Source organism: Marmota marmota, unplaced genomic scaffold, assembly GCF_001458135.2.
Source record: "Marmota marmota marmota unplaced genomic scaffold, marMar, whole genome shotgun sequence".
NCBI classification, from domain to species: domain Eukaryota; kingdom Metazoa; phylum Chordata; class Mammalia; order Rodentia; family Sciuridae; genus Marmota; species Marmota marmota.
This window is the reverse complement of record NW_025999880.1, coordinates 15,859,771-15,869,442: the sequence shown is the minus strand read 5'-3', so window position 1 is coordinate 15,869,442 and position 9,672 is coordinate 15,859,771. Positions and strand designations below refer to the sequence as shown.

Genomic DNA, 9,672 nt, shown 5'->3' with positions numbered 1-9,672 from the left:
CTGAGCTACATCCTTTTCATTTATTTTTGAGACAGGGTCTCATTAAGTTGCTGAGCCTGACCTCAATTTTGCCATCCTCTTGCCTCAGCTTCCCAAGTTACTGGGATTACACTGAACTGTCTAACTCACCATTTCTTTTTTTTTAATATTTATTTTTTAATTTTCGGCAGACACAACATCTTTATTTGTATGTGGTGCTGAGGATCGAACCCCGGCTGCACGCATGCCAGGCGAGCACGCTACCGCTTGAACCACATCCCCAGCCCTCACCATTTTTTTAATATTATTATTTTTAATTTTTTAGTTGTAGATGGACACAATATCTGTATTTTATTTATTTATTTTTATGTGATGCTGAGGATTGTACCCAGTACCTCATGCATGTGAGGAAAGCACTCTACCACTGAGCTACAGCCCCAGCCCAAACTCACCATTTCTTATATGAACAATGTTTCCTGGTTAATAAGGGTTCTCACTAGGGAATCCTCATCTCCAGCCCTTGCTTGGACTCACCTGCCAGGTCACTAAAAACAATTACAACTTTGTTCTCCATGGAGACACTGTTTATTCCTGTGGCACACTTGGCTACCTTAGAAACTTTCCTTCTTGTTGAAATATCCGCCTCTCCGAATACATGCATGTCCATTTCCTGGGTCATGCCTCTCTATGCCATAGATATATGTCGGTGTTTCCTGGCATGTACCTATTCCCAGAGACATACTTCTTTCAGAAAACACTTGTCCCTATAGAGACATATCTGTTCCCTAAGGATATATATTTTTAAAGATGTTTCTTTTTTTATACCTTTATGTTATTTATTTTTATGTGGTGCTGAGGATGGAACTCAATGCCTCACATGTGCTAGGCAAGCACTGTACCATTGTGCTACAACCCCAGCCCTCCTAAGCTATTGTGAGGTTTCAGCTGAAATAAATATTTGCTGTATCTCTATGAATACAACCATCTTCCCCAAGAATATATCTACTTCTTCTTGGCACATATTTGCTTTTACCAAGTTTTATTGATTTACATCTGGGGGCTATTGGTATAAGACACTGTGTATGGTGTGGCTGTTGGAAAGGTAGGTTAGAATCTGTTCTGCCCTCAGTGGCTTTTATCTAGTGGGAAATTTGACATATGTACACATAAAAATGATGGAATATGTAATGAGAGACATGTAAGCAATACAACCCAAATTTTATTCAAGTGCAAAGGAAGGAGGGAATCACACTTAGCTGAGACCATCACAGGTGTGGTCACAGAAGGGTGTTTGCTGAGTTGGGATATGACAAGGCCTTAGATGGAGTGCATTCTTGAAGGGGAAAGAGTAGAAAGAGAGATAAATTAGGAAATCATCACAGTAATCCAATGAAGACATGGCCGGGTGCAATGGCACACACCTGTAGTCCCAGTGGCTCAGAAGGCTGAGGCAGAAGGATCCTGAATTCAAAGCCAGCCTCAGCAAAAGTGAGACGCTAAGCAACTCAATGAGACCCTGTCTCTAAATAAAATTCAAAATAGGGCTTGGGATGTGACTCAGTGGTCGAGTGCCCATGAGTTCAATCCCTAGTACCCTCCCCCAACAAAAAAACCTCAGGGGAGCAGGGTTGGGGTTGTGGCTTGGTGGTTGAGTGCTTACCTAGCACGTGCGAGGCACTGTGTTCAATCCTCAGCATCACATTAAAATAAATAAATAAAATAAAGTTAAAAAAAAAGGAGTAAACCAGTAGGACTTGGATATGGCGGGGATAAAGGAGAGAGAAGTTAAGGGCAACTTAAACATTGAACTTGAGTTATTAGAATAATGATAGCAGTAATAATAGAAGAGGACCATTAGGAGGAGGAATTGGCCTGAAGAAAAGGATGTGCAATATGAGGAAACAGTGGAACAAGCTGTTATGTCCCACAAAGAATTAGAAATGGGGTTCAGTGGGAAAAGGTTAGATCTGGAAATAGAGGTTTGAGAGTCTTCAGCACAGAAAGGCAATATGAACCCACAGGAGGGATAAGAGCTCTAAGAGATAAGGTGTATTGAAAAGAAGGTTGAGGGCCTGGGGCTGTAGCTCAGGTGGAGTGCTGGCCTAGCACGCGTGAGGCCCTGGGTTCTATCCTCAGCTCCACATAAAAATAAATAAATAAAATAAAGGTATTATGTCCAACTACAACTAAAAAAAAAAAAATTAAAAAAAGAACCTCCAAGGAAATGTCCACCTTTGAAGAATGAGGGGAAAAATGGAGACAGAGATGAGATCAAAGAGGTAGTCATAGAAAAAAGCATCAAAGAGGCCAAGAAAATGGTGGTCTCTGAGGAAGCTGATAAATTCATTCGTTCAGCAAATATTTGTTGATTGATTAGGGTTGGGGTTGTGGCTGAGTGGTAGAACGCTTGCCTAGCATGTGTGAGGCCCTGGGTTCGATCCGCTGCACCACATAAAAATAAATAAATAAAGATATTGTGTCCAACTAAAAAATAAATATTAAAAAATAATAATTAAAAAAATATTTGTTGATTGCTCTGTGGACCATAAACTATGCCCAATGATGGACTGGTGTGAAATAAAGGTTAAAGATCAGACAGGAAATTGAGGTGACAGGATTAAGGGTATGCATATATTTAAATAGGGATGGCCTAAACATGTTTGTGTCCTAAAGGAAAGGAACCAGGGAAAAGAGAGACAGAGAGAGACAGAATATTAAAGAGAAGTCCTGAAGGAAGTTGGAAAGGTGAGGTGAGAAGACAGGTCTAAGGGTGACTCTTGTAAAAGAAGGAGTAAAAGTGGTGAGGAATCTTTGTATGAATCAAATATAGTGACAAAGAGAGAACGATTAAAGGGTTCACATGCCTGACCTCAAACTCATAAAATAGGGAAAAAAGAGGATGGGGGTGGGGGGCATAGAGCAACAATTCTGGTTTGGGAACTGACCAACTGTGTAAGGAGGCAGATAACATCAAAAGGGTTCCTGGAACTTGAGACTAGGAGGTAGAGGACTTGGGTGAGGTGAGAAAGATAGCAGCCCTGTCTTTGGAAGCAGAGCTGTCTCTAGTGATACAACTTACAAAGACGGAGACTGAGGAACGGTGGAGTCAAAGACACAGGAATCAAAGAGATTGTAAAATCGTGGGGAGTTTTAATTAAATGGTAACTGACATGCATGTTAATATTAAAAGGTGCGTAGTACAGTGGAACTAAGTCTAGAGACCTGGGTTCTACTGGTGTTCTACTAACAAACTATGCTGCGTTGGGGAACTCACTTCCCTTTTCTGACATCGAACCAGAAGACTTCATAAGGCTCTTTCTGGTCTAAAAGATAAAGCTTTTAAGGATAATGGCAGAGGACTGGCTGATGACAGAAAGCCCTTCCGTCGGGCCGTCAGTCTCCTAGAAGGTGTCCGGAACCTTTCTGCTGTGCCTCCTGCCCGGACGTGCTGATGCGGATGCCGGAAGTCCCGTGTGCGGAGGTTCCGTGTTTTCTGGGCTCCTACGATGGCGATGAGTTTCGAGTGGCCGTGGCAGTACCGCTTCCCGCCCTTCTTTACGTGAGGCTGGGACCCCGAGAAGCCCCGCTGTACCTTCCCCTCTCCTCCCCGGGGCCCTGGGCTCAGTCCTGATGCATCACTTGGGTGGGGGGTGTAGAAAGGATCCAGCCGCTATCATTCTTAGTTCCCCACGTTTCTCCTCCAGACGCGCCCAGGGGCAAGTGCTGCCTCTAGCGTCCTGTAATTCTGCACTCTACTCCCTCCACCCGGCAGGTTACAGCCGAACGTGGACACTCGGCAGAAGCAACTGGCTGCCTGGTGCTCGCTGGTCCTGTCTTTCTGCCGCCTGCACAAACAGTCCAGCATGACGGTGATGGAAGCGCAGGAGAGCCCACTCTTCAACAACGTCAAGCTACAGCGTATCCTCCCTCAGGCTCTTCTACAGCCCACACACATGCACTTCCACACTTTTCCACAAGTCCGGACTTCACCTCCCTCCCACTTTCCCCACATTAGGTAGGTTTCTACCCAAACTGAACTTGGAAAACAGCGAGAGCCTTCGTTTTACCTCCCAGGTGTAGTACCAAACCCTCCTGTCCTTGACAGCGATTAGTGCTCCAGTCTTAGAATCTCTGCCTTGAAGCCAGATGCCAAGCGTTTCAACCAGATCCCATTTTGACAATTTAAATCTTCTCTGTTTTCTCTGTGTGAGACTCAAACTCGATACTATCTTTAATAATTTTCTCCACTCACCCCACTTCTCTGAAGTGAGGATCATTTGTTTTTGCTGCCTGATTCACCCCTTAAATATCTATGGAGAGAGGATGAAGAAAGATGAGAACACAGGATGAGGAACAGTAGTACCTTTCATTTTCGAAAGCTCTTCTTTCTAACTGGAATTTTTTTTTTTTTAACCTTTCTTCCTAGAATATCTAATTTGTGAGAGTCAATCCCCAGTACTGTGAGGGGAAAAAAAAGTGTCAGAATATCCAGGAAATGCCTTTTTTTGTTGTTGTTATTGTTGTTGTTCTAGAGATTGAACCTTGGCGTGCTTAACCACTGAGCCATATCCCTGTCCTTTTTATTTTTTATTTTGAGACAGGCTCTTCCTATGTTATAGAGGCTGACCACAAACTTACAATCCTCCTGTCTCAGTCTCCTAAATTGCTGAGATTATAGTTGTGTATTCAAATCCAATTATATCTTGTCCAGAAATTGCAAGCATGTTTGTGGGGAGAGGAAAAGGAAGGTGGTTCTTAGCATGGGATTAGCTCTGAGAATTATTATCCAACCCAATTCAAATGTATGCCTTTCCCTTAACCTTAAACCAGGGAAACTTCCTGTGGAATCAATTCAGATTGTGTTAGAGGAACTAAGGAAGAAAGGTGGGTTCAAGTCCCCAGATTTCTTATTTTTCTTCTTACTTGGGTTTTCCTGAGGGCAGATTAGGACATATCTTTTCCCTTTAATAATTTTTCTGTCCCTTGCCTGCAAGCCCAGAGCACTCTGTACAGTTGACAACCTCGTTCCTGAGTCTTTCCCCTCATTTGTGTACAAAATTGAAATGTCTGAGATGGGCTAAGGAGAATGGGTGCCTTGTAGATAGTAAAATATTATTCTGAAAGCAGTCTCTTCCACTCTATCCCACCCTAGTAGTCCTCCTTGTTCTTTTTTTTTTATATTTATTTTATAGTTATAGTTAGGCACAATACCATTATTTTATTTATTCATCTTTATATGGTGCTGAGGATCAAATCCAGGGCCTCGCATGTGCCAGGCATGTGCTCTACCGCTGAGCCACAACCTCGGCCTTCCTTGTCCCTCTTATAGAGCATGATGCATTCATAAGTGTCTGTTTTTACAGGGAATCTCGAGTGGTTGGATAAGAACAAATCTAGCTTCCTGATCATGTGGCGGAGGCCAGAAGAATGGGGGAAACTCATTTATCAGTGGGTGAGACCATCTTGCTGCCAAGTACTAAGAAGTGACCCATGGCAAAAGAAAATTTTACCTGTGCCCAAACAGATATCTTGTATTCCCAGATTCAGACTTGGCAAAGTGGGAAAGGGACAGAGAGGAAGTGTAGGCCTTCCATGCAAACACCCTCAGTGACTCAATTTCTCTGGCTACATAGAACCTCCCTTTCTTTGGCTGTAGGAGGCCAGAGGGTACATGAGGCCATGTTTAGAGAATGCAGTACTGGGAACTATAAGTGCTATTGTGGGCTGGAGCCTCTGGCCACAGGAGATAAATGGGGAAAGGAAGGGTGGTGGTGGGGGGAGAACCTGGGGCCCTTCCCCCACTGCACTCTTATGGAGCTATCCACATGAATGAGGCTTTCTGAAGGAGTGTGGGTTTAGGGACAGAATACACTCTCTCCCCAAATTCCTAGCCACCACCAACCCCAAACATTCCCAAGGGAGAAAGGAGGGGAGGAAGCATCAACAACCCAAATATAACAAGCACACACCACCCATTCCTGAAACAGGAAAACAACCAGAGTGAGAGGTCACTCTCCAGGCACGTGAAGGCCTGTGGTTTAGTGGTTTTAAATGTGTGTGTACATATATAAATATAGCACCTGTTGGATTGTGGGTTTTGGGCCACTCTGCAGAAGTGACCATAAGTTCTGGATTGGGAATAAGTACCATTCATGGATGAAAGCAGTAGAGCTGTGAATTTACCTTCTCTCAGGAGTCTCTTAATTCTTATTTAACCTCATTTTCTGTGTCTACAGGTTTCCAGGAGTGGCCAAAATAACTCTGTATTTACCCTGTATGAACTGACCAATGGGGAGGACACAGAGGATGAGGGTAAATGCCTTTTCCTTCTTCAATTTTATCATCAGAAACCTCCTCTCTCCAATCCTACTTTGATTTCTATGCCTCTGAATTCCACAATACAAAAGTTCTTAACCCATATCCAAAGATTTCATACAAAAAAACTCGCATCCAACCCCCCCCCCCCCGCAAACCCTAGTATTGTTTATGGGGGCATATGTGCTTTTTATTTTTGGTTCCAGGGATTGAACCCAAGGGCACTTAACCACTGAACCATATACCTAACCCTCTTTTTTTTTTTTTTTTTTTTTTTTGTGGTGCTGGGGATTGAACCCAGGGCCTTGTGCATGTGAGGCAAGTACTTTACCAATTGAGCTATATCCCTAACTCCCTAACCCCTTTTTTATATTTTATTTAGAGACAGGGTCTCACTGAGTTGCTTAGGATTTTGTTAAGTTGCTGAGGCTGATTTTGAACTCATGATCCTCCTGCCTCGGTCTCTCTGGCTGCTGGGAGGCAGGAGGATCGTGAGTTCAAAACCAGGTGCCTCTCCCTAGCTGCCACCATGCCTGGCTATATGTTCATTTTTCTAGGGATAGACTTAACATTACAAGATTTCCAGGGCATGTATTACCCATGAAAAGTTAAGAATTACTGCTGTAGATGCCAGTTGAGGAGCCAGCATGGGGGATTAAGCCTGAACTCTTGTTCCTTGCTGACTCAGGCTCTCTTTCACCCTTTATTCTTTTAGAGGGCTCAAGATTTGTGGGTGTCAGCTAAAGGAATTGGGCCAACACCCCCAGCCCCACCCCCAACCCATTTAAATACTTTGTTTTTTGGCCAGGCAAGGATTTGTATTCTCTTTGATTCTTACATAGTGTAAACACTTTCTTAGTTTTTTTCTCTCTGACTCCTTATCCTGATCCCCAGGATCACCAAACATTCCAGTCTTTACTGGGGCAACAGGGGGTACCTCCCTTTCTCTTAGTTCCTGGATGCATCGGCAGAGTTTACTACTCTTGGCTGTTCCACTGCCCTGCAGGCCTCTGCTTGCTACTCCCACCATCACCCCATGACTTCAGTGCTGTAGCCTGGCCCAGTCCATCATTCAGGCTGGGCAAAGCTGGAGCCTTCTTCTGAATGCAGTCTCCCTGACTTGAGCTGGGCCCATGCAGGAGGTGAGGTGAGCAAGCCTGTCAGGGCTTGCCTGGTGCCTCTCACATTTCCCTGCAATATCTTTCCATATCTCTATACTCAGCTGGCCTTTGGCTCCTAGCTCTGTCCCTTTCAACTAAGAAGGATATCAGTGCTGGACTTTAACAGTCTCTAGTGAGGGCTAGTGGCTGTACTTTTTTGTGTTAAGACAGACCCTAATTTGTTCAAATATGCAGTTAGAGTCAGTATCTGGTTACAAGGGCCCTGGCTTCCAGAGGGCTGATTGGCAGGGCCCCTTCTTTGTGCCCCAAAAGCAGATGGTGTCATTCACGTGCATCAGACACTAATGAGAGCAAGGGACAGGAGGGCTGTGGGGGCTGAGGTTACAGGAGAACCAGAGAGGAGGAAATAAGCCTGAACTCACTTTTTGCTGACTTAGGCTTTCTTCTGCCCTTACTTTTTTTTTTTTAATATAGTGATAATAGGTATATTAATTGGCTTGATTGCAACAATCATTTCACAATGCACATGTATATAAAAATATCAAGTTGTACAACTTATACAATTTTTATGTCAATGATATCTTAATGAAGTTGTTATAAATAAAAATGTTAGTAATGCCCACAACATTCAGAACTACATAATAGGGAAGACTGGCAGATAGATATAATCTCTGAATTTTGCAACAGGGGTAAGATTAGGGGAATGGGAGGTGATTTATCAGGTATTGTCCTTAAGAAATGGCCTGCCACCCTTACTCTTAAGGAGTGCCCAGTAAATGTGGGTGGCGTATGCAGCAGTGTAGATGGCATGTGAATACCCTGGCTCTGGAATGTCTCAGTTTCCAGTTTGGCTGTCTCTTCAGTGCACCTAGGAACTGAACCTCCCTAATTGTCCATCTCTTCCTGTCCAGAGTTCCATGGTCTGGATGAGGCAACCCTACTTCGGGCTCTGCAGGCTCTACAGCAGGAGCACAAGGCTGAGATCATCACTGTCAGCGATGGCCGTGGTGTCAAGTTCTTCTAGAAGAGACTTGTCTCTCTTTACTTCTTACCTCCCACCCTTCTAGGGCTTTCAAAAAAAGACAGACTTAGTATCCCCACAGACTGGATCTGTGACTTCACTAGATTTAAAAGGGCTCTAGTCCTGAAGGCTGAGCCCCAGGGATGAGTATCCTGCTACCCCATATGTCTGTCCCTGGGATGGGTGAGTCCAAGGTGCCAAGGAGAAAAGATACGCTTCTTTGTGCCCTACCTCCTCTCCCATCCTAGACTGTCCCTGAGCCAGGGTCTGTAAACCGACACTTTACATGTGTCCACACAAGTAAGTGCATATACATATGCACCTGCACAAGTTTCTGTCTCCACCTTGCTGCTGTTGCCTCCTTTCTCAGGCTGATGCTTGGTCCTTCCTAGGGAATGAGAAGCCCTGGCTGCAGGCAGCCTTCCAGGCAATATGAAGATAGGAGGCTCCAGAAGGGACCTGGCCATGAGAGGCAGGTCTGACCCTGATTTATGATATTAAAATCTTAAATCTTACTGCCTGCATGTTAAGTCACTGTTGAAATGAGGTTGGAGAGGGCTGTAAGGTGTTCCACCTCAGCCCAGGGGAAAAAAGAAGGCCTGTGGACTGGGCCCAGCAGGCTCCAATGAGCTTATGGTTTCGCATCTGTTGTGTGGGCTGTGTGGATTGCTGATGGAACACAGCTTGAGGAAAAACTGCTTGATCTCTGAAATGGAGTGGCATAATGGCTCCCTCTTCCCTCACCATCTCCCGCATGAAAATCCTGAACTACTCTGAAGCCCCTCCCTCCACTCATCTGGTCTGGGTGGGGTGGTTATGGCCAAGAGGAGCTAAGGGGGGTAAACCGGATGTGGACTTCGGTTTATTGGAGACTTTGGCAAACAGAAGGAGGAGGAAGGAGCCCATAGCAAAAACAGCCACTCTGGCCAGGACCAGGCTGCGGCCAAGGTGGGGTAGAGTGGATGAGTGATCAAGCCCTTGGTTTAGAGGAGGGCCTTGTCCTGGGTGCTCACACCCATCCTTGTGCATACCAGAAGGACAACAGAGTTGGAGAACCATACTTTTCCACTGACCTCTATGTTCGGCCTGGGGCTACTCCAGATGATTAGAACCGAGCAGTGTTTCCTTATCTGGGGTGTGCAGGCGGGTAGTGGCCTCCCCCAACCACCCCCCACACACTAGGGTCCGGCCCGGAGCCTTTCTCTGTTTGCTCCAGTGTCTTCCAAGCCCCGCCCA

At 45.0% G+C, this 9,672-nt stretch overlaps 1 protein-coding gene across 1 annotated transcript; it reads left to right on the top strand.

Moving 5' to 3' along the window:
* The first annotated feature begins 3,379 nt into the window (after positions 1 to 3,379).
* Positions 3,380 to 8,951, top strand: Vps25 (vacuolar protein sorting 25 homolog). Its single transcript, XM_015495657.2, has 6 exons — positions 3,380 to 3,538; positions 3,752 to 3,897; positions 4,810 to 4,863; positions 5,343 to 5,431; positions 6,216 to 6,291; positions 8,327 to 8,951. Exons 1-6 carry the CDS (start codon positions 3,486 to 3,488, stop codon positions 8,437 to 8,439), a joined length of 531 nt encoding a protein of 176 aa, XP_015351143.1. The 5' UTR covers positions 3,380 to 3,485; the 3' UTR covers positions 8,440 to 8,951.
* The last annotated feature ends 721 nt before the right edge of the window (positions 8,952 to 9,672 follow it).

Bases quoted from the DNA above. Each gene is read 5' to 3' on its own strand.
- Vps25 (XM_015495657.2), top strand. From the start codon at position 3,486: ATGGCGATGAGTTTCGAGTGGCCGTGGCAGTACCGCTTCCCGCCCTTC. The intron at 4,864-5,342 runs GTGGGTTCAAGT...CTGTTTTTACAG, and splicing joins AGAGGAACTAAGGAAGAAAG to GGAATCTCGAGTGGTTGGAT. The intron at 5,432-6,215 runs GTGAGACCATCT...CTGTGTCTACAG, and splicing joins GGAAACTCATTTATCAGTGG to GTTTCCAGGAGTGGCCAAAA.